Consider the following 24,124-nt stretch of genomic DNA (forward strand, 5'->3'; position numbering starts at 1 on the left):
ACGTCAAAATTTACTCGTCTCCTCGCCAGGTCAATGCGTGAATAATTGCTTTTCCCTTTTTCATGCTTTCAAAAATCACATTTTATTCACAGAAACGATCAAACATTCAATTTTTATGATTATAAATAAACTTTTAAAATACTTTGTGCCAATGGGAATGAAAAAATTTATTCGTCGCCCCGTATCGCCCGATACTTCGTTAGTTCGTTCGGGAAGACGCGATTCAGTTCTACGAGCATGTTAGCCTTGAATTTTCGGTAAGCGTCGATCTTGCCCTTGACCTGCTCGTTCTTGGTCAATGCCTTCTCGATGCAATCTTTCGTGTAAAGCTGAGGATTCCTTCCTTGATCGATGTAACTGAAATGGAGAAAAATATGAGTTTTTTTCCGCTTCCGAAAAAGAGAACCAACCAGTTTTCGAAAGCGAAGGTACAAAAATTTTTTTTAATGCAGAGATGCATGAAATTATTTCCATAAAAAGATCAAAATTCAGGTATTTGAAGGAATTTCAAAAATTCGTTGACGCTAGAAAAGCTTGGACAGTTCTAAAAATTTGTAAACTTCATTAGATCAGGATGAAAAAATGAATGAAATTTTGAGATAAAAATTTGAAAAGAATTCCATACCGAAATAATTAAAAAACGTTATAACCCATGCGAGGCAGGGCGAAAACAGAACGCCATAAATTAAACCAGTTAATGTATTCAATTTGACAAAAAACCGGTTTGGTGAGATCTCACAGAATTCCAAAACTCATTTGATAAAATCTCGTATACATATATATGCACAAAAACTCACTCAAAGACTTCCAAAGGTACGTGAACATCCTGCACCTGTCCCTTCAATTTATCTATCTCTTGTAACCCGTTCACGAGGCCTTGGCTGAAAACGAATGGCAAAGTGAGCATTTTTTTATCAGCATTATTTTCTCTCACTGAAATAAGATGCAGAACAGTTATTCTTGAGAATCTTAATTGCTAATTCAAAATTGAGGTAGAAACTAGCGATGATTTCAGAGTTCAAGGAATATATGAAAATAAACTGTTGATTATTAATAGGGAATAGAATAAATTTTGCATTTGATTTTTCTTCATATAAATGGTCATCACTTTTTTTATCCAGAGTTGTGAATTTTTCAGCTAAAAAAAAGTTAAAAAAGCTAAAAGTCACAGAAACATAACCTCACAATCAACAACATTGTTTTCGAACTTAAAATTCACATCGATAAAATTAACTACCCATTCAGGATCCATTTAAATAGTAAAATCTTAATAAAAATAATCGTTTGTACAAAATCTGTGTAAATTTCAATTTCGTAAATCACAAAACCAATGGTACGTGAAATTAGACGAACTAAAGTAAGGGATCGGGCTTGGTTGCACGGGAAAAATCCATGACTTACATTTTTTGATTGAGCACATTTTGTCCTTGAGGTTGGAAATCACTAACGATAATACGAATTTGCCTAACGTTTTCAATAAATAATTCGAGCTGAGTTTCCAAGTTTTCTAACGGAGCAGCCATTTTTAGTGTTTACAATTTCTTGACCATTCTTGACAATGTCAATACTGTCATGCTGCTGTGCAGTGGCAGAAAAATGAAACGTAACTTGAATAACCTAATTGCCGACTGGTAGTAACTTTTTCAAAAAGATGGATTCAACGGGTAATTTAGCGGCTGCTTCAGGAACTATCAAAAATTACGAATTTACGATATTACGATCTCAGTTTTCGTCAGTTTCGATATCGTGAACAGTCGGGTACTACGGGTACGGATTTCGCGAAACAAATTATAAAAAATTTACGTCCCATTCAAGATTATTAGTGAGAAGTGTTGTTTAGAAAAAAAACAATAAAATGGTACTCGGACACGTTGTTATAGGTGAGCGAAGGTACTTATCCCAATAATAGTTTTTTCATTTACGTATTTCCAACAACGTTGAAGGTTATGTAACATTTTTTAGGCGGTGGGACCGGCTTTATAGGCTCGTGCATCGCTAATGCGCTTAGACAAGAGGGCGCGGGTATTACCATTATTTCGCGAATGCCCGGTCCCTCCCGCCTCACTTGGGTAATTAATAAAATTTCTCAATTACCCTTTATTAACGTCAAAACTAAATCGTATGAATTTTCAGAGGGTGTTCATTGTTCATCTTTTTTTTTATCATCTCTTCATTTCTCAGTATCTGCTAAATATTTTATGAATAATTTTGGAATTTTTATATTCATCGTAATGTTTTATGAAGACAAATTTAAAAACTTCTTTTTCAATTTCAAGATAAACTATGAATTTTCTTCTTCCTTTGGTTTAGAGTAGTTGAATTCTAACAATCCAAACGGTGAACAAGATTGTTCACTGTGTGCTCAATGTTTTAGACAGAATTGGCAAGAAACGGATTACCTAAGGATACAACTGCAGTGATAAATGTCGCGGGACAAAATATTTTGGACCCTACAAGAAGATGGACTACCGGATTTCGACAAAACGTTTGGAACAGTCGTGTGGAAACGACCAAAGCTCTGAGCCGAGCGGTCACGTTCACAGACGCCAAAAAATTTGTCAATATTTCTGGTGTCGCTTATTATCCACCAAATGGAAAAGAATACACAGAAGATGACAAGTGCAAACCTTACGACTACTTGTCAGGTAAATATTTCCTAATAAAAAGTTATATATTCGAAAATAATGAAAAATAATAAAACTTAAGAATGGATAAAAATCAAATAAACTCATTCGTTAAGTATTATCTATCGATTTGAAAATTGATAATTTTACGTTTTTTTGTTTGCAGAACTTTGCCACGCGTGGGAAGCTGCTGCCAAACTTCCCGATGGTTGCAAAACGAACCAGGTGACGATAAGATCTGGTGTTGTTTTGGGAAGAACAGGAGGAATGATCGCTCAAACGATCTGGCCATTTTTCTTTGGACTCGGCGGACCTCTCGGTTCTGGAGAACAATTCATGCCTTGGATACACATTGAAGATTTGGTCTACTTGTTCATTTGGGCCTTACGAAACGACGTGGGACCGGTGCTCAATGGCGTAGCGCCACAAGTAATTATTTTCATAAATTTCGACCAAAAGTGTGGTTTTTGATCGGCAAAACTTTTTTTTTGACAAAGACACTTTTGAGAAAGCAAAAATATGATTCTGAGCAAAAAATCAACGTCAAAGTGTCGAGAATCATTCAAAATGTTTATAACTTCAATTTCACATTTTTTCTTAGCTCGTAAGGAACAAAGAATTTGCTAAAGCATTTGCAAGCGCAATGTGGAGACCCGCCATAATACCGTTGCCGAAATTCGTCCTCAATCTCATTTTCAACGAAGAACGAGCAAAAGTAAGTTTCAAAAAAATGTTACAATTCGATAATTACTTGAGGTATTGAAGATTTAAAGAAAAAGGATACTTTTGGAACTGAAAAATGGAAAAAAAACGATACTTTTGAAACTCAAACTTTTTGAATTCATTCACAATTCACGCTTCCATTCACAGTTGAAAATAAAATATCACTATCACAGCTTCAGTTGAAAACTCATTTCCCAACAAGAATTTGCTTTTCGTATTTTTAGAATGAATTTAAAAAATGTTAAATTCTCGAATTTTTACTTTTTTGGTATTTAATGATCGTAATATTTTCAGATTATGACCGAAGGTCAAAAAGTCTTGCCTAAAAGGGTGTTGGAATCGGGATTTGAGTTCGAGTACCCAGACATAAAAAAAGCCTGTACTCAAGTCGCTCAACTCGTGTATAACAACCCACTGTGATTTCGCAAGCCAAGCTCGAGTTGAAAACCTCGGAAAATCGCTATTCATACTGTTTTTCTCTCTAGTAAAAAAAATTACGTTCACGAACTTTGTTACGTCGATTTACGTTGAAATAAAAAATATCAATCGAGAATAAAGCTTCTCATTAATAAAAATGAAAATTGCCAAGGAAATTATAAATAAAATTAATTTTTTGTATGAAAACTCACTCATCATAAATCGTCCTCTCCTTAGAGGATTTTCTGTGCAACATTGAAATCCAGTGACGCTGGAACGTCGATCAAGCAATCGTTTTGCCATGAATTTATCTCGGAATCGTAAATTTTCCATGGAAGCACTGTCACTTATTTCGAGGCGTTTTTCGTCCTCCGAGTCCGAATGAATGATCATTTTTTCGTACGGTTTTTCCTGGGTTTTATCGATTGTAGATAATTTTCTAGTGTTAAGAAATCGGTGAATTTCCTTTCGATAGTTTTGAATTTTTCGGCGATTCAATCCTCTTGTATCGAGACGAAAAATTTTTCCGTTTCGACACAAAATGAATAATCCCAAACCCATTGATGCACCGACGTGACAAATTTCGCTCAATTTCATTGTCGTTTCTTGGGTTTTTCGAAATATCCATTTTTCGCTCCATGTCGAACGTGTTATCGTTGCTTTTTTCTCTTTTTTATCCAATACAAAATCTTCCCACTCACCGAACGTGTCCAGACCGAATAAAGTTATGCCCAGAATCGATACAATTGTCAAGAAAATGTTGTCCGTTATACGTCGGAACATTTGGAAAAAAATTAACACTGAAACTGATCGATAAGAACACATGGGGATATTACAAATTAAATGTACTTTCAATGTCAAATGGATCAACTTTATGTGATTTGACAATGAATATGCTCAAAATTTTTATTGAAGATGAATTTGACAGCTGCGGTAAGAACAGGAGAATTCCAAATTTGATAAAAGTTTGACGAAAATGATTTTTAACAAATTTGCAGAGTTATTGATTTTTTAAATTATCATTTGAATACTAACAAAAAAAACAAGAGCGAAAATTACGTTCAATTCGATAGTTTCTTCATTGCCTTTTTATAAGGTGCTTGAAAAAAAAAATAGGTTAAGAAGGTTAGAAATTCTTACTGGACAGCAGGACCCATGATATGATACAAGGCTTTCGTGAAAAGCAAAGTTTGGTGTTATCATCGATTTTCAAATTCGGTTTCGAAGACAGCATGAGATCGTACATTTTTAATTTATTTTACTGATGGATACGCTAAAAAATTGATTTATCGTTCGAGGAGTGAATTTTGACATTAGTTTTTGGGCGGAATAACGAACACTCGCATTTGTTTTTTTAATTTTAATTCGATAAGTTTTCTGAGAAGAATTTGGAGCGGCGAATGATAGATTTAAAAAATGCCTTGTAATTTCACGAGTGTCGTGGAATGAGTCTAAAGGTTTGGAATAATCACGCGGTCTTGGAATAAATTTAAAAAAAACTCTTGCATTTTCGTTGGACATTTGAAAACTTGATATTTTTAAGTAGATTCGTGAATCTCATTTGAATTTTCCGCTTTTTTACGCTAACCAATAAACAAGAAGATGCGCGCACACTTCAGAAGAATCGAGAGAGCACGCCAAGCGGTGCAACAGGAAAACATCATTTCATCACATTACCCTTCGAGAACTCGAAGGTGTAAGACAACTATTCCGTATAAATATTATAAAGGAAAAACTAATCGAGATACGTCGAAGAAAGAAAATATTAGTTTTCCAAGAAATCGCGGAAAAAAAGCGCGTGCTTGATGCCGCGTCTCGATCGACGGGTACGCGGCGAGATCGAGGAAAAGATAGTTATTCATTATTATTTTTCAAAATTCTTCATTTCACCGAGTGATTTCAAGATGTAGAAATCACGTGATCCGCGAGTGACCGTTTCCCCTCGTCCTTATTATTACGTGTAATTTTTTCACCCATTTCGAATCGTTGTTTCGTGTCCGGGAAACGTGTTCCGACCTATTTCTCTCGATTTCCGAGAAACACTGTGACATGAATAAAGGCTTGAACGAAAAAAAAAGTTCGAAAACAAAAAACATCGAATCGCAGCTGAGTGAGAGTTTGTTTGGTAAAAGGTGGTGAATCGGTGGAAGCTTCAAAATGGCGCGGGCCTATCGCACAGCTGTTGTTTACCGACAAAAAAACGTGTCAGACTTTCGTCCTCGCGTTCTTCGTGCTCGATCAAATAAATGCGCGTTACGGAATTAGTTGGGGCTTTATTTCAAGACCTATTACCATTTTTTTCAAACGCAAATAGTAATACTAAGTTTAAAAACACCAATTTTGAGGTTATAAAACCTCGAGAAACACCACGCAGTGGAAAATAAAAGCGATATCTGTGATTTTTATAGCCTGCTCTTTATTATAATACGTTCTAACGTGTCTGTATTTGTGCGCAAATCAAAATAAACGTTTATAACCTTCGTAAAAGGATTTATAATAAGAAAATAGTGAATTTCCATCGTAAACTCTAAAAATCACGCGTTAAATATCGTGGATTCGATCTCGACCCTTAATTGACCTTTAAAAACACTACTTTTCGCGTATGTGCTCAATACGTGACCAACAAGTAAGAAAGAAGACGGGAATTCCCGAATTTAGGTAAATATTTGTGATTCTTTTCCCACCTCCGTTTATTTACTTTTTCGAAATGAATCTTAAGCTCATATTAACTTCGAAAAAGGCAAGGATTCACGATTTCTTTGATGTCGTTCTTGCCTATTACGTAAATCGATTTACACCAAAATTACGAATCATGATCACGAGCAGGATCATTTTTGCTATTTTTTCCTTTTCCCAGTGACTCGACACTTTCGAAGAATCAGTGAAAGAGCGATCTGTGCTTGTTTCACGTTTCCGAATGAATTATTGACCATTAAGGAACATTTTATTTTTAGTTTCCTTTCTAATGCACTCGAAACAAAAAAAGTTCGTTATGACTTTTAATTTCAATTGATTTAAAAACAATAAGAATACTAAAGTTTAATAAAGTCATTGGAAAAACTTCAGACAAGGGAAAAATTCAATCATTTTCTTTTATCCTAACATTCGCAATCATAAAAAATGTTCATTTTCATTTTGGTTTATAGAATTTCTTATTTCTCTTGTAATTAAATTTTGTCACATTATTTATTTAACCTCCAAATTCAAAGTAAGTGGAGAAAAATCAAAATCAACTAAAAAATGGGAACTAAATGATTTGAATGCAATCGAAACAAGGAAATTTACAGATATTCGCTAAAAAGGAATAAGAAATTGAAAAGAAAGGCTCATTAGTCATGGGATAAGGAAAGTAGGCTGAAAAATGACTCAAAGTCAAAATCACTCAAAATGAAAATATGAAAAGAAATAATAGTTTTTTATCTCCGATATTGGTCAGTCAAGAAAAAAGAAAAATACTTTGATCTAAAATTCCCAATGACATATTTATTCCAAGGAATTTTAACAAAATCAAATGAAATATTACAGTTTAGAAGATGAATGCACGAACGCAACTGTTCGAGCTGAGTATGGAGGGTCGTCAGGTGGATGAGGCAGTGGCGAGCATATTTCACACAGTGTTGTTCCACCGGAGCCTGGGAAAGTTCAAGTACAAGCAAGAGGGAAGTTATTCGGTTGGTACGGTGGGCTACCAGGACGTCGATTGTGACTTCATAGATTTCACGTACGTGTGTTGTTCGTCGTATCATTTGGACCGTGCTTTGAAGAGAGAAATATCAGAATTTTCTGAAGCCCTGCGTTCGAACGAGAGTCCAGGGTCCGGTCAAATATCGTTGGAGTTTTTCCAAAAGAAGAAGAATCGTTGGCCCTTTCAGCCAGAGTGTATACCCTGGGAAGTTTGGACTGTGCGTCTGGAGCTGATAAAGCTTGCGACAGAACATGAGCGACAAATATGTCGCGAGAAAGTTGGTGATTTACTGACCGATAAAATTTTATACGTCACAGAAATCATGAATCGACATGATTATTTACCAAAAATGCCTAATCAGGCAGAACTCGATCTTATTTTCGATACTTCTTTTCCTGACATTCAACCTTATCTTTTCAAATTATCTTACACCACCACCGGACCACCCACCACGACCATGGGTAACACCATGAAAAAACTCATCAAAGAAACTCTCTCCATATGAACAAAAAATCGTCGTTTTAGACTTTTTTTTTCATACTTTACTCTCTTCTTGTGCACACTCTTCCTCGGCGGTGAAATAAAACCGACGAAAGTAGATTTTTCCATTCAAATTGAAATTTCTGAAATCATTTTTTTTTTCGTTCCGTTTCTCTGTTCACGAATCATGGAAAAGACATGGAAATGTTGGGGAAACAAAGCTGTGCACACAAGTTCGAAAATTTAAGCTTATTTATTTTTTGTTGGTGAAATTACTCATTTTTCCCTGTATTTTTCGATTCTTTGGCAAAAAAAATATTCGAATTCAATCTTAGACTTTTTATTCTTTTACAAAATAATGATAAAACTCATCAAAAACTTCTCTTCATTGAATTCTGAGCTACTTTGAAATTACTTTTCCTGAAAATCGTAGCTTTTCGTTGAAATTTTGATTATTTTTTCTACTCCCCCATTTTTTTCGTTTCCGAAAATAATTTGTTCATCCGTTTTCCCCAAATATTTCGATTTTTTGTATATTTTTATGTTTCCACGAGAGAATTTATTTTGTAAATAAAATTGTAAAAATCACACCGAATTCTCGTAGCCTATGGTAAAAGCATCGTTACAACAATTAGTTACGAAATTACAAAAATTTTGAATTCTGAATGAAAAAAAGCGTGTTTAGGCGGAAGATGTTGAAAAAATGGAAAAAAGGGTTTTTATGTCCTCATCGCATTGCGCGTAGCAGCCATTGACGAAGGCTGAATAATGTATATGTTTCAACTGGTTAGTACAAATGAAAAAGTGAACGTTGGTTTTTTCGTAACTGACGAAAATTTCTGTCGAATATAATTCGTGATCGCAGGATTTTTTGGCTGTAGAAATACGTTTATTAATAATTCATTAATTGATAGATTCAAAGAAGAAGAAAAAACATCGATTTTGCATAGCGTCCTTTTAGATTTGAGGCTTTTTCTCGGCTCGTGCTGGTTGAAAGGAACACAATTTCAATGTTTCAATTTATTTTAGACTACGAAATATTTTTTTTCTTACCATTATTCCCGGTAGGAAAAAACTTCAAAATTTATTCTTCAATCGATTGATTTTTCGCAATCGATTAATCGCCACTCTTGGCTCTGATCTCCGAGCCAAATTACGAGCCACTTGTAATCCTCGTTTTCATCTTCAATTATTATTTGCACAGCACCCACGAATACCTTAAGAATTTTCCTCCCCTGCTTAGTATAATTTTCATAATGTAAAAAATCAACATTTTTCATAACATTTCAAGAAAACTAAAGTTCTGAAAGAGATCATTTTGCGTTCAAATTGTTTTGGAGTAATCGATTGAAGTTTTCCTGAGATGTAATGTATAAAGTGAGATTTTTATCGAAAAAAATGTACGAATGATTGTTTTTTTGCTTGAGTCGCAATTGAGCCGTTTTGCGGAATATCTCGGCTGTGATAATCGTCATTTTATTGTTGAGATTCTCGTGATCGACGTGAATTCGGAATTCTGATGAGTTCCAATGATTTTATTTATTCGAATCCGAGATGCAATTAGTTTTATCGTTTGAATATTCACATCACACTATTAGTTTGAGTTCTCACACATATTTATCGCCTCAGCAAGTAGATTAATGTCAGGCAGCCGAATCAAGATTTTTGTCCATTAACGATTAAAGTGTTTTCTCACTCTTCGATTTTTCATTTTCAAAGTCCTTAGAACGCTCTCTCTCTCTCTCTCTCTTGATAATATTTATATTAATAATATTATTAATAATTTATTATCAATTAATAATAAAATTATTAATAATATTATTAATAATTTATTATCAATTAATAATAATATTAATAATATTAATAAAGTCTATTCTATTCTCTCTCTCTTACTCGCTCCTTTCAAACACTGAGCAACCGATATTTTTGATAATCTTTGATGATCATTCAAAAAATCCATCGTATTATTACACTGATGAATTTTTTTCGCATTACAAAAAAAATAAGAATTTAACAAGCCCGAAAGACGAAAAAATCGTTGAATACTAACTCGTTCAAATACTGTCAGTCATTTATAAGAATAACAACGCGTCCTTGTCTCTATGCATAATTGAAAAAATAGCAATAATAGATTATTTATTTTAGCGTAAGGAAAATTAGACGCTACATTTTCTCGACATCTGTCAATACGGAAAAATGAAAAGCTGTTTACTGAAATACGAAAAAACAAAACAAAAACTGTCGCAATAGAATTCTGATATGAATTCGATGAAATGCTAATTTACTTTGTGGAATGAAAATTATTTAATCACTTGATCGACGTGCGATTATGAGAAAATGATGAGTGCGATTCTTATTTATTTTCACGAGTGGTACTGAGTTTCTTTTTTTATTTCCATTCACTATTTCTCGCTATTATTTGTGCTTACGAAGCTTATTTTAATAGTCTCGAATCCTAAGAGGACAAAAAATTGAATAATGCACATTTATTGTCAGGGTTGTAAGGTCGTAAAAAAATATCAACTATCGAATAAATAAAAAAATGAATTTGAACAGAAATGTATTCACTTAAAGAGAAGTAACTTATCATCATATTTTTAATTAACCGATAAATGTTTTTCTTTTTTTTTGTTTCTTCTTTTTCCCTCAAATGGGGAAAAAAGTGTTGGAAAAATGCCTATAAATATGTAACAAAACGCGGTGTAATCAGAAAATTGTAAAATGGCCCTTGTTCTTACAAGATGCTTAATCTTCAATTTTTATTTTGTAAATAGAAAGTTTAAAGAATAAATAAATCAATTGAACAAAATGAAGCTTGACAATTCTGGAAGTTTATCAAGAACCGTTCCGCTGAGAGTTGAGAAGACAAGAAGGAACGGTTCGGGGGAGGAATCTCCAAACTCTCAGACAGGACCCTTGTCGCTGGCACCGGTTGTGATTTCTCTTCCGGCTGTAAAAAAATAAAAAATTGTAATCTCTTCTAACGATAGTTATGTTCTTGATAGAAACGAGAAGGCAAATGATGCAAAAATTTATATGCAATTCAAAATTATATAAAAATATGCATAAAAGAGGATGTTCGAGCAGAGTGAGAATAACACAAAGCACGTTTCGAGTCAACATCACGAGCAGGGGGAGAATGATTGTAATTTTTCGAGTATGCTTGTTCGAGTAGATGGAGAATATAAAAAACACAAAAATCGAGGATTATTTAAAACGAAAAAAAATGAAAAAATGGTTATATTGTACTTGTGACGTACGAACTTATAGAGATATATAAAATTATATATATGAATGATAAAAAAATGAAAAAATAAAAATAAAAAACGACAACTATTAATGTAAATTATAAGGAGAGGACAATGCGAGAAATTGCTGCTAGTGTGAAATTGACATTATTATAATGATGATGTATGTAAAATATTACATATTTGAATTATTGTGTGAGATATAGGATTAATAAAAAAAAAAATAAAGAAAAACAAAAAAATTAAAAAAAAAAAAAAACAGCAGCCGCAACAAACAAGTCGTTTAAGGAATTTACCAATTATATCAAGAACCGCGTAAACTATTAACAAACTATTGTATTTTATAATAAAAATCATCAATCAAAAAGTTTCATTGATTATTTCGAAAAATTATTTGAAGCATTGAGAAATCAATTGTATTCATAATTGTCGTTTATGGTGACACAGTTCGGTTGTTAAGGAGGAAAGCTTTTGATGAGTTATCGACGGACGGTAAATTACCGACTGATAATAATGATTGAGCAAGTCGGAAGGGATTGCGCCAGTGGCGCTGGACTCGTGGGACACACGTTGAATATCGATTTAAATTTGAAATACGAAACGAGAAATTGATGACCATGCTCGAAAAAGTTTCGATGTTTATTAAGGAACGATTGCTCGATGCACCGTTTTATTAGCAAGTTTTTCATCAATATCTGCGATCTGTTATTTCAACATCGCGAATTTTTAAACGGGAATTCATGCGAAGACCCGAAAGTGTTTTTAATGAATAGAAAGATTTATCGTAAAGCGCAAAAAAATGAATCCCTTATTTTTGACCTCGGAGTTGTCATTACTCGAAAGCGCGTAGGCTTATAGAAATTTCGTGAAGCTTAGCGTATCCCCCGCCGCATAGGCGAGAAAATAATGTTCCGAATTTCTCTGAATCAGCAAAACCGATAAGGATGGAAACGAAGCTTATCCGATTCTCGCAATATTTCACCGTAGCCTGAGCTTTTTTTCATCGTCGTTGATGCTCCCGTTCCGGAGAAACGCCGAGTCGAAAATTCGAAGTGACGACACGCAGTGAGCGAGCGTCGCACGCATCACCATTTTTTGCATCTCAATACCGCCGCCGTTTCATAACCTCACTCGTATACCCGCAGATTATCCGTTATATTAATTCTACCGAGATGGAAATCGTCCAATACCCCTTAAACTCAATAAAGCTCGTAAATTCTACAAGCAGCTTGCGGTTTATGGCTGACCTGGAGAAAAAAAATGCCTCGAGTAGTGTATATTTGATTTCCCCCTTTCCGGACGAATGTACAGGGTGTCCGAAAAGTCTCGTTACAACTTTCAGTTGCCTTTTTCTCGGAAAATACTCGTCAGAGAAAAAAACGTTTGGGATGAAAGTTTTAAGGTTTCGAACGATCTATTCGATGGCCAAAAGTTCGACCTCCCCCCGCAGCACCCCTCGGCGCGAGGGGCCTCAATTTGCAATTTTACATGGGAACCCCCATTTTTTATTGGACACCCTGATTCAAGGGGTGAAAAAAAAGAACTTTTGCTTCGACATTTTTTTTCTAATCATCCATTTACAAACAGTTATCGCGGTCTGAAGCTCGTCATTGAAAATCAACGAATATATAGACGCGTTTCATCGACAGCGACTCGTAAGCCCAGGTTACTTTATTGAATTCCATTCCAGGAATTCCAGGAGCAATGTCAGTCTCTTGGCGTCGGGTAATAGCCCACATAAGTAAAGGAGAATACCCAAGGTTGGAAGCAGAACTCAGAAGGGGCGGCGGGGGCGGCGGCGGGGGGGGGGGGGGGGGCGGCGAGGGGGGAGCTGGATGTGTACTACGGAGCGCCACCACGGGATTGGCGGGATTCTCGCGTCTGCGCTCGCTCCTCTTCTTCGAGTAACGTGCCGGCGAATTTTTGTCTCCTTCGAAATTCGTTACTCAGTCGCCGGACCGAAATCAGCGCGCCTCGGTTGACGCGCGCTCCTCCATCCTTGTACTAACCACCCGGGAATACCCTCGCCGTATTATCTCGCATGATAATGTATAATAATTCGAATATTTAAGGGGATTGCCTTCAATTTTTTTGTATACTTTAAAAATCAAATCGCACTCAGGTCGAACTACCGAAAACGGCTTTCGGCGTCGGTTCGATTTGGAGCAGCTGACTTCGGTGACGTGCCAAAGATTTTTCGAAAACCTTCAATTACTACTCGTTCATTGAACCAACGGGCTTCATGAAGCATTCAATTATTGGCCTGCAATGCGGCTATAAAAATACAAACATTTTTCAACCGCGTACCGAACAGAGAAAATCGCCCGAACTGGCGGCAACGAATTGTAAATTTATCCGCGAAACAAAAATATCGACAAAAAGTCGAAATATTCGAAAACTCAAGTCCGAAGTGCAGTTAGTTTAGTGCGGAGGTCTGGAGCACTGGAATTACTGTTTTTTTTTTAAATCTCTCGTTTTTTGACGCACAAGAAGAGTTGATTCGGTCTCGTGACTTCCGAAAAGAAGCATCATCGTTCACTGGTCTCCAAAAAAAGTCTGACGAGCGAACCCTGCCAAAGGGGACGAATGAGACTAAAAATTGCTTTTCAAAGGTAAAAAACTTTTCACAACTTTTAATCTGTCAAGTGTGCGATATATCAAATCGACGCAGTCCCCAAGTTCCAGCCCGCCGTCCCCGAGTGTTCTCGTTGCACCGTGAACTTTTGCAACAGGTGGCGGCTTAGGGATCGTGCGCTAAACGTTAAACTCTTGTGCGCCTGGAGTAAAAGAAAAAGCAAGTTGGTGCTGTTGCACGCCGATTAAACACTGTACGGAATCACGAAACTTTATTCCACAAGCGGTGGATTGGGCGTGTTTATTTACGAGAGTTTGAAAATCGCTTTAAACTCGTGCTTGAAAATCTCTACCTCCGCGTCGACGCGAAATGACTCGGGATTACTAATAACTGCGAGCATTTATTTTAAGCGAAGAAAATTCGAGAGAAAGTTAAATCCTGAAAGAGGGAAAAGTCAAAAAAAAAAAAAAAAAAAAAAAAAAGTATTGGCTGGATGAAAATGCAACGATAAAAATTCCGAAATAGAAGAAACTCGAGAAACTCATGAAAATGAAGTTATCCAAGGAAGGTGGTGCGGATCGGCCATTTTAACTGTGCAACGTGAGAGAGTCAAAGAAGCTAAAGAAAATGGGGGATTCGGACTCGTCGAACGGGACGAGTAGCAACAACGCGAGTCTGCTAAGCAACGCTCCTGACTTCACGTCGGACTTCGTGGTGCAAATGATGTTTTGTATATTCTACGGTAACATATTTGTGCTGGGTGTGTTTGGGAACATGTTGGTGTGTTACGTAGTAGCGCGTAACCGTCAGATGCAGACGGTGACGAATTTGTTCATAACTAATTTGGCGTTGAGCGACATACTCTTGTGTTTTCTTGCGGTCCCATTTACGCCGCTGTACACGTTTCTGGGTGGTTGGGTATTCGGTAAGACATTGTGTCACCTGGTGCCGTACGCGCAGGGGGTTAGTATCTACATAAGCACGTTGACTTTGACGGGGATAGCGGTGGATCGTTTCCTGGTGATAATATATCCGTTTCATCCGCGGATGAAGATCGAGGTGTGTCAATGTATAATAATTGGGATATGGATAGTGGCGTTGTTGGTAACGCTGCCTTACGGTCTGTACATGAACTTGGAGGAATCGAATACGTTTTGCGAGGAGAAATGGCCGAGCGACTACTTCCGTATGATATTTAGTTCGATGACGACGATACTGCAGTTCGTAGTGCCATTTTTCGTGATCGCATTTTGTTACGTCTGCGTGTCAATGAAGCTCAACAATCGTGCGCGTTTGAAACCTGGAAGAAAAACGAGTCGTAGAGAGGAGGCGGATCGTGAGAGGAAGCGTCGTACGAACCGGATGCTCATTGCGATGGTTGCTATTTTCGGTGTCTCGTGGCTCCCCCTTAACATAGTTAACGTCGTCGATGACTTTTACGTGCCAGCCAATGATTGGTCTTATTACAGGCTGTGCTTTTTCATTTCGCATTGTCTTGCGATGAGCAGTGTGTGCTACAATCCATTTCTTTATGCTTGGCTCAACGACAATTTTCGAAAAGAATTTAAGCAGGTAAGTCCGTTTTACTATCGGTAAGGAGCGTCACTATGGCAGCTACTAATGCCGTTAAAAATTGCCTCCTGCCGCTGTTATCTTCGTTACCTTTATAGATTTTATTTTTTTCACTAATGCCGTTACTATGGCGACTATTTTCGTTGCTACTATTCGTCACTACTTGCGCTACTATTACGGCAACTATTGAATCCACTATCCGCGTTACTGTAACCACAACTATGGCAGCCGTTATTAGTGCTACTATCACAATCACTTTCGTTGCTACTATTAGACGAGATTTCGGCTACAAGGGCCTCAACTATTGCAGCCTCCATACGCGTTACTGTTGGGTCAACTGTTGCAGTCATTATCGGAGCTACTATTATCGCTACTATCACAAGCACTTTCGCTGCTACTAATAGTCGCCATTCTGACTGCCCTACTGCAACTATTAAAGCCCCCATTTCCGGTACTGTTGCAGCAACTATTGCAACTATTGTTGCATTCGTTATTTCTACCGCAACTATTAAAGCCCCAATTTGCGTTACCGTAGCAGCGACTATTGCAGTTGTTATCGGAGCTACTATTGTCGCTACTATCACAAGCATTCGAACTTTTGGGTTAACGCGATCCAGTCATTTTAGTTGATCGTGCCGTTTAAACTTTTAAAATTGCAGGCTCTTCAGTGCCTTGATACCGCGTCTCAACGTTTCTATTTAAAATACATGTTTATATTATTAAATTTATTATCATTAATGTATTGATATACAAAAATGTATTATTATATATAATTAAAATACGATTTTTCTGAAGGAATTGAGATTGAAAAAAGCAGCGATAATATTTGTAATTTCTAATGAAATTAACAATGATTCGTGAAAACCGTTCAAACTCGCACGAAGCCGCAGGCATAGTTGGTGTTTCATTAAAATGTTTACGACCAAGAAAATGTGGGATTCATAGAAGATCCTTGAAAATCTAGTTTCGAAGGTAAAGTGTCTTTGATTTTCTGAAATAGTAGTGAATTTTTACGCGTCAAAGGAGAGCTTTGGATGTTAAAGCGAGCCATTAAAGTCAGCGATGCATAGAGCCTGTTTATCGGAATCTGGATACCGAGATGCTGAAAAAAGTGGGAGCACGTAGACAAATAACCTTCAAAATTTTATCGCTTTTAACACATTATTGAATAGGTAAACGTGGCTCCCACCGATACGGGCTATTTTGGACGTGCCATCTGTCCAGTGCGATAGAGACGGCCCTGCTTAACTGCAGCCTCGTACAGCCCGATGTGATCGGTTAGCCTGTAAATTGGCCTCTACTATATTGAGCTTCGATTAAAGCTGATATGAAAGATCAATAAAGAAGAAGCAAAAAGCCTTTGGGCAGAAGGAAGGAATGCGCGTTTCAATTTCCCTGCGGTTTGGACTAGAATTGCTACGAGACTGTATAACACAGAACGATTTTATTCGAAAACCGAGAATCGCTTTGATCCACTATTCAAGGATTTATGGGGTTGTTTCCGGTACGAGGAATTGTGGTAATCTTGCAATTTAACGGCAAAATGAAAAGCTTCTATGTTTGCTCGTGGATGAGATAGATTTATAGGAGAGATTCAACGTTCAGCGTACATACAGCGTGATGCTTGGCGCCGAAGCGCGATAGATCTAAGCGAATGTTACACGGGGTGTGCTGGTAATGACGTGCCTGTCATAATTTTTAATTAAACGTCGAAAAATAATAATCGATGTATGTACGTGAAGCCCGAGACAGGATTTTATCGAGGAATGTAGAGCGGGGTTTGATCTTTCAAGTAATTGGCATCTGATCGATCGCGTTCGAAAAAATATAATATAACAGAATGCTTTGAGAATCATGGTGCCACTCCCTGAGGCGTTTGCTGTCGAACGATTCTCATTACAATAACTAAAGAGGAAGAGTTACTGGCTACCTTCATAGAGCTAACGAATGCAAAAGTATCATCCATCGAGTTCTTTAATTGCCCTCAGCAGAACATATACTATTTCTGGAGCATTTACCCCAGACATATCCATGAATCGAGCAATTCTGAAGAGAAAAGTCCTGAAGTACTTTTCTGTACGATGCACCGTTGACGAGATACGAACTAATTAGCGATAGCCAATCTACGGCTCTGATGAGAGTAGCGTCCTTTCCCCCACTCTACGCCTGGCCTCACCAACGTACCAGATTGGCTGTCACTATTTAATTAATAACTCGCCGCCAGTGCATCGTAGAGAAAATTGGAAAAGAGGTTTTTCCCTCAGGATCTCACGATCTACCCACCCTCCAAGCGTCAAAGGTGACTTTTGGTTGAACCTGTAACACATCCCGTCCCCACATAGACATCATAATGAGACAATCTGAAATTATCCCGATTCCCCAGTGCCGATACGGTTAGGCGATGATTTATGTGCTTTCGGGGCTCAGCCCAGCAGTTCTCCTCATCTTAGGCGTTGGCAAATAATAAAATATAGAGAATGGATAACTGCAGGCAATCGGAATGACGTCGTAAGACGGATGACGCTCAGGAGCGTTGGCTCCGGAGCCACTCGAATTCCCATTTATACTGATCGACTCTGAGGGCCAGTACTTTATGCTCGAAACATATATACTCGAGGGCCTGGATATAACGAGTGTGTTCCTTGGTTTGAGGGCTACTTGTAGCCCTTTTTCGCCCAGCTCCCTCGTCTGTAGAGTCTGATAAGTGACGAAGCAGGAGCATTAAGCGCAACCTTTAACTGCATGACTTGGTCACTTCCTGCTTTAGGCTTCGGAGTCTCTCTTTATCGACGCCCCAGGCTGCTCTTCCCCCACACATTTTGTTGATTCAAAACAGAGGGATGCTGTGCCACTGTCTTAGGATCACCGAAGCAATCTTTTTTGACAAATCGACCCAAAAATATGACGCTCACAAGCCTCTCGTGCGACACTCCTTGAATATTTGTTCTCTCTTATTCATCAGGTTCTGCCCTGCTTCGCAAGGAGCTCAACCATCTGCACTCCTCACACGACCGAGGCCTGCAAGAGCGAGAAATTACTGTGCAACGGCAACGAGACGATGCAGGAGAGCCTACTCGGGCAGGTATCAACGCGGCAAAATGCCTGCTCCACCGAAATGGTTACTCTAGAACCTCGTGCACCTGTCGCCAACGATCACTATGCGGTCAACCAGTCAAGGGATGTTGCGCACACCGAGGACGTAACAGTTTAAATTTTCGGCCCGCTAACTCTCCTACTTCGGGGTGAGTTCTCACTAATTGTTTTCACCGCAAAACCTCCATCTTCCTTCATTAACGGACTCTGCGGGCTCTATTATGTGTTTATGGCGTATATACATGCGGCCACACTTATTTTCATGCCAAAGCACGGCTTTCGTATTTCCGTCGGAGACCCTTTACTCAAGCACTTTGGTGGTTAGCCTTACGACTCTCCCGTCTAGAGTACAATGTGTTAATTCAGGGACAACGGCTTGTAGAACTCCGAGCAAAACAGCCCCTCAAGTTTAAGAGTCCCACCGCCTCTTGTGATCCGATCCTCCGATACAAACTTTTTTAAAAGAGAAAGTTGCCTCAAGACAAGCTCGAGAATGGTCTACAGAAAAGCCCAAGTTCGAGGGTCAACAGAGACCGGAAAATAATAAATTCCTTCAAGCCTCCAGCTAGCAACAGCATCGTGTTTGTCACCCTTTCTCATTACACTCAGGCACGAATCAAAGCTCGGAGGGATCGAACCGATTTGCCTAAGTCAAAGTTAAGCAAACCCCAATAATGATCCAGCCCCCTAAAACTTCCACATCCTCGATTTAGCCATCAAATGACCGATCGTTTGGGGCTTGACCAAACATGTCAATCCAGGCCTACCTGCTTTAGTTTTACGAGCTTCCTTAATCTAAACGGTACCTAGTCAATTTCATGGCTTCTATGTGCCTTCGCTTCCATTACGCTCGAGCTCAATCGGTAAACATTAAGCTACGTTATGCCTCAAGTTTTACCAAGATTAGTTCCGTATTGAGCATTGATTTCCTTTTGAGATATATTGTGGATTGGATTAACAGAGCTTTCTACTGCTGGACCGGCTGCTTTTATTTCACTTGATTTTTCTTCATCGTTCCTGATCCTCGTCACTCTTATTACGTTTCCATTTATTTGAGTGACTTTTTAACAACAAATATTGCGTTAATTGTGCCTGCGAGTTCCTTGAAATGTGTAAAGCCGTCTGCGAATGTACATTTATGAAAACGAGTTCGCTGTCAGAAGCTCTTTAAAGGAGTCATCGGGTTTCTAATGATTTTTAAAATTTCTTCCTTTAATAAGAACATCATTACAGCGGCTCAGAGGATATTGCAGGTTTACATATTTTTTATTGTTTTTTTTTTCTATCGATTGCGATCTCTTGGAACTCTGTAGCTTAACGCATTGAAAAGATATTAATTGATTATTTTTCAATTTCATTTGAAAATTGTTCATTTTTTTGCACACAAACGACAATCGGCTGAATACACTGAGAGAAAAAATTATTGAATTTGAGAATATGTATTTACTTATTAAATCAAAGTATTGTTTCGATTATTTATTTGTTGAACCAAGCGAATCACTGTTGATTTGAAAACATATTTTCATGGATCTATTACTTCATTATATTAAACTCTTATTTAGTAGTATCAATTAGATGCATGAGAGATTTGATTAATTTTTTTTTGCTTGGATTAATTACATTTATCGCATTAAAAATATTAGATTATTTGAATTTACAAAATGACTTCAATACGAAATTGCTTTTTTCGAAAAAATTATTTTCTTGCAATGAATTCATCATTATTTTATTTCTAAAAACATTTTTATTAAAATAATTAATCTAATTGTTACTTTTAAATAAGAGTTCAATACAATGAAGTGATAGATCCGTGAAAATATGTTTTCATATTAACAGTGATTGTCATGGTTCAACATATAAATAATCGAAATAATACTTTTCGGAACTTATATAATTCCTTTTTCAGTTTATATTTAACAATGTCGTGGTAGTCTAGTGGATAGCGTGCGTACTTAGACAGATGTAGGTAGGTAGGTAGATCGGTATCGAATCCCCATGCAGGTAGGAATTTTTCTTCGATTAAAATGGTTTCAGAGATGTACCATAAACTGTGATGAACCATCACGGGCAGTGAAAAATCATTTTGCAATTGATAACATAATATCGTTAAAATGCATAAACAATATAATATAGTTAAAATCATGGTTCATAAAAACAATAAGTGCTTCCTTCAAAAACATGCATGTTTTGAATCATAAAATGTGTTATTGATTCAGACTACATATTACATATAATTGATGAAAAATGGTTAGATTGAAGCAGCTACTGTTATTGAAACAAAAATTTATGAAATTGACTGAAATAAATTAACCAAGTAAATATATGAGGGAACCAATCTAATATGTTTTGGCGAATAATGAAATAAATGATTTTTTCGCTTCAAAGCTACATTTTATTGGTTCTAGTAATTTTTTCTCTCAGTGTACCGTTCTATTGGGCAGTTGTTATTCAAACTTGTTCATGAAAAATCAAATTTTCTCACCCACATGTGCTTGTTTCTGTTGAAAATATCAAAATCCAATTCGTTGAAACATTTGCCAACGTCACAGTCTTAAAAAGCACGAAAAATTTTATTTCCTGAGCATTTTACTGATTCAAGCTATTAATATCTCCCCCAAGCATTCCCTGAGCCTTGAAAAGTTGTATGATTGGTTCAGAACCCTCGGAGTTTCATTCATAAGTGGAGCTTTTCAACACAGCTTATCCAATGGTCAAGTATTTTTCATATTTTTTCCCACCCTCAAGGGTATAAGATTTCCATAATGCTAATGGTGACTGAAATGACTTTCGCTTTGTAAATATTTCTTAAAATTACGTTGACTCGTAATCAATCTTAAAGGGGGCTTAGTTTGCTACCTAATCAATAGCATGTTTCGTTAGATATTCATCTAATTATCGCTTTAATAGGAAAACCTTTTTCATTCAAATGAACGATTTTTTTATTTTTTACAACCTTTTCACTTGCGAATATCTGTTCTGATTCGCAATCAGTAGCCGATAAAAATTCTGTCGCAGAATTTTGGGTGAGTGTCGATGAGGGAATGCAATTGGAATGCATAAAAAAAGTGAACCTCGAATTAATCGACAATTATGATTTCTGTCATAAATATAGTGGAAAAGAATAGAAATAATCAATGTGAAATGCTTCGTCTGGATTTAGTGGAATGCAGTGGCGCTGTTTTCAGGGCATAAAAAAATGAGCGGAATTTTTTCTTTTTCCACTTGATTGTTCCTAGTCCACAAAGGTAGACATCGAGAAAGGAATCTAGAAAATTTCATATCCGTTTAAGGCTCGAAAGGTTGTGCCTCTGACCTCTCGAGGTGATTCGCGTGCGCTCATAAAAAGCGAAAAAATGAGATTATTCTTTCTCGGATAATTATTCCCTTGAGGAAAAATGCTGACTCCGTATTCCCCGGGGGGCGGGGCAACGGGTCAGAGAATTCGGTCGCGAAATGTGGAATCGAATGCCTCGTGAACGGCTATAAATTTTCGAACAGGAGTCACCACTTGAATATGAAACTTGGCTGATTGAGCTACAAATCGCGTTTTTTGTCGAAACTACTTTTTCCGAGCGATCTTATCGATAACTGCAACGTTTGTAAAACGATCGTAAACATTTTCTCATCGAGGATTTTCGTCCCTTCAGTCACTAACGTCGGGGCTAGTCCTTTTCCGGTCCAAAAATTCCTGCCTACAGGAAAAGCCCTAAAAAGATAAATTATCCGAAAAAAATCGGTTCCTACAGCAAGCAGCTGTCTGAAAAAAACAATTTTTGATGAAAATTCAATTTCTGCAGGGACCCTCTCGAAGCTCAAAGTAATGATTCAGCATGAAGCTTAGTAAAAAAACTAATTTAATGAAGCTTAAAATGGCTAGGGAATAAAATAAATATTCGATCGTTCGTGGACAATACGTGAGAAAAAACGTTCTCTAAAAATATATTATTCGATGGCATGCATGCTTGCTGCCGCCCCCCATTCATTCGGTATTTTTAATTTACTCACGAAGACTGTGCTCCGGTACGAACTATGAAAAACTTATTAAAAAGTATCGGCAATAAGAACAAAAAGTAGGAAAAAACATTTTTCCTTTGAGTTTTCTTGTTCAGTGCTCCCTTGATGTTTCTGGGCAGCAAAAGTCGTCACTTATTATTACACAGAAAAAAAATATTGTTGATTAAAAAAGTAATTATATTCGTTCAAAAAGGTGTACTTCCTTTCATAAAGCTAGCTAATTACAATAAATTACGAAAAAGAAAACGAATCACTGAAGTTGAGCAGAAAAATTTCCCTTATTCGTAGTCTTCCCATTTCTGTCTAATCTCCATTCATAATTTTCTGAATAATAGTAGTTAGAGTAAACAGTTTGCCTTTGCTTTTTTTTACCGAACATGTGTGCTGAAATCCTCGGTAATTAACAATTATTTGTCTTACGACAAATTTTTTTCAAAATGCCAAAAAAATCGAAACCCGTTACTTCGATGAAAACTTTCGATGAAAAAATTATTGTCTCTTTAATTATCAAGAAAAAAATTAAGAATTAATGTAAAAAAAAGTCCTGAAGCATTGAAGTCCATCTCAACCGAAAGCTAACACGAAGTTAATCGATTCCAGCATCGTCTTTAAAGATTCTCTGCAAGGAGACAGTGTCGAATATCAGAGCTTTTTGTAACTGAGCAATCGAATGGTAATCTCAGAATAAAAAATGTTCAAGTCGAACTGGATCGGAAGCTGGATCTAATAACCTTTTAACGAAAAACCATTGTACAATTGAATCACCTCGATGCCGATTAAGGTAGATCATGCCCGAAGGATCGTATTTTATGGGTGTCTAAATTGGATCGATTTTTACTCCCTAATTAAACATACAATCACTTCAAATTAATGTCAGACTTTATAATTCGAAATTGTAAATACATTTTTTTAACTTATCTTTTGGCGAATGAAATTACAAGCCATTAATTCAACGGGGATCCATCACTAACTGAACCCGAAATTTTATTCGTCCCAGCGCAAAGAAAAAACACAAAGGGATCGAGAAAAAAGTTTTAATAAAAAGACAGAACGCTATGACAGGAATGGCCCAAGCTAAGAAGAAATAAAATGCCGAAATAAGCAAATGTCAGATTATACAAGTGCTCATTACCAATTTCGTTCAATCCTTAACGTAATATATTTTTATCACTAGTAAGACAATCGTCTCGAATTTTTCCCAAACCTTCATTATATGCTTCATTGTCATTGTGCACTTTTTCATAAATTTCATAAGAACAGTTCATTCATTATATGAAAAGTTGAACAATTTTTTACGCACGGTCCATATAACCCTCTGTATTTTTCTTCATATTTAAGGTAGTTCCTCCACGAGACAGTTAAATTAGGAAATTATTTAAATTTGGCGTACGTATTGTTTAACATATGAACAACACCTCTATAAAATTTTAACAAGTTTCACCATCCCGAACCCGAGATATATGTAATTGAAGTTGACTCAATTAACACGTAACATATGGACCATTCATAGGCAAACAGCACATTATTAATTCTACCGCTAGTACTAAAATTAGGAAGTTTATAAAAAACGAGGAGCTAGAGCAGGATATCAGATCAGATATTGTGAAAAAAATCAAGGTGATTGACCATCTAGTTTGACAGATATAGTCTCGAGAAGTACGAAGGTTTAGGCTGCATACGATATATTTTGCAA

General features: G+C 36.8%; 4 protein-coding genes across 8 annotated transcripts in view; 3 read left to right on the top strand and 1 right to left on the bottom strand.

Moving 5' to 3' along the window:
- Positions 1-56: 56 nt before the first annotated feature.
- MED10 (mediator complex subunit 10) lies at positions 57-5,357 on the bottom strand. Of its 3 annotated transcripts, XR_006262350.1 has the most exons (4): positions 4,905-5,357; positions 3,977-4,570; positions 798-881; positions 219-357 (listed from the first exon to the last, which is right to left on the bottom strand). XR_006262350.1 is itself a non-coding variant. In XM_043431606.1 (3 exons), the coding sequence occupies exons 1-3, from the start codon at positions 4,018-4,020 to the stop codon at positions 168-170; spliced, it is 318 nt and encodes a 105-aa protein (XP_043287541.1). In that variant the 5' UTR covers positions 4,021-4,111; the 3' UTR covers positions 57-167. The 3 variants fall into 3 exon arrangements, 2 of the variants coding, with proteins under 2 accessions (XP_043287541.1, XP_043287540.1); XM_043431606.1 differs by lacking the exon at positions 4,905-5,357 and having other exon boundaries at positions 57-357; positions 3,977-4,111; XM_043431605.1 differs by lacking the exons at positions 3,977-4,570; positions 4,905-5,357 and adding an exon at positions 1,402-1,579 and having other exon boundaries at positions 57-357.
- Positions 1,732-3,940, top strand: LOC122417803 (epimerase family protein SDR39U1). 2 transcript variants are annotated; one of them, XM_043431603.1, is made up of 6 exons: positions 1,732-1,880; positions 1,963-2,069; positions 2,375-2,645; positions 2,791-3,053; positions 3,226-3,339; positions 3,642-3,940. In XM_043431603.1, exons 1-6 carry the CDS (start codon positions 1,856-1,858, stop codon positions 3,765-3,767), a joined length of 906 nt encoding a protein of 301 aa, XP_043287538.1. In that variant the 5' UTR covers positions 1,732-1,855; the 3' UTR covers positions 3,768-3,940. The 2 variants fall into 2 exon arrangements, with proteins under 2 accessions (XP_043287538.1, XP_043287539.1); XM_043431604.1 differs by lacking the exon at positions 1,963-2,069 and having other exon boundaries at positions 1,745-1,880; positions 2,379-2,645.
- A 71-nt stretch (positions 5,358-5,428) lies between the features above and the next one.
- Atg101 (autophagy-related protein 101) lies at positions 5,429-11,544 on the top strand. The gene is made up of 2 exons (XM_043431607.1): positions 5,429-6,422; positions 7,290-11,544. Exon 2 carries the CDS (start codon positions 7,298-7,300, stop codon positions 7,952-7,954), a length of 657 nt encoding a protein of 218 aa, XP_043287542.1. The 5' UTR covers positions 5,429-6,422; positions 7,290-7,297; the 3' UTR covers positions 7,955-11,544.
- Positions 11,545-13,139: 1,595 nt separating this feature from the next.
- LOC122417802 (prolactin-releasing peptide receptor-like) overlaps positions 13,140-24,124 on the top strand; it is a 28,020-nt gene continuing 17,035 nt past the window's right edge. The window contains exons 1-2 of one of the 2 annotated variants that reach the window (XM_043431601.1): positions 13,140-15,324; positions 18,287-18,566. In XM_043431601.1, the coding sequence (XP_043287536.1) occupies positions 14,380-15,324; positions 18,287-18,535 (1,194 nt within the window). In that variant the 5' untranslated portion in view covers positions 13,140-14,379 and the 3' untranslated portion in view covers positions 18,536-18,566. The remainder of the gene's footprint in view (positions 15,325-18,286; positions 18,567-24,124) is intronic. The other variant, XM_043431602.1, reaches the window with a different exon arrangement.

The sequence above is a fragment of the Venturia canescens genome, chromosome 11, assembly GCF_019457755.1.
Source record: "Venturia canescens isolate UGA chromosome 11, ASM1945775v1, whole genome shotgun sequence".
Classification (NCBI taxonomy): Eukaryota; Metazoa; Arthropoda; class Insecta; order Hymenoptera; family Ichneumonidae; genus Venturia; species Venturia canescens.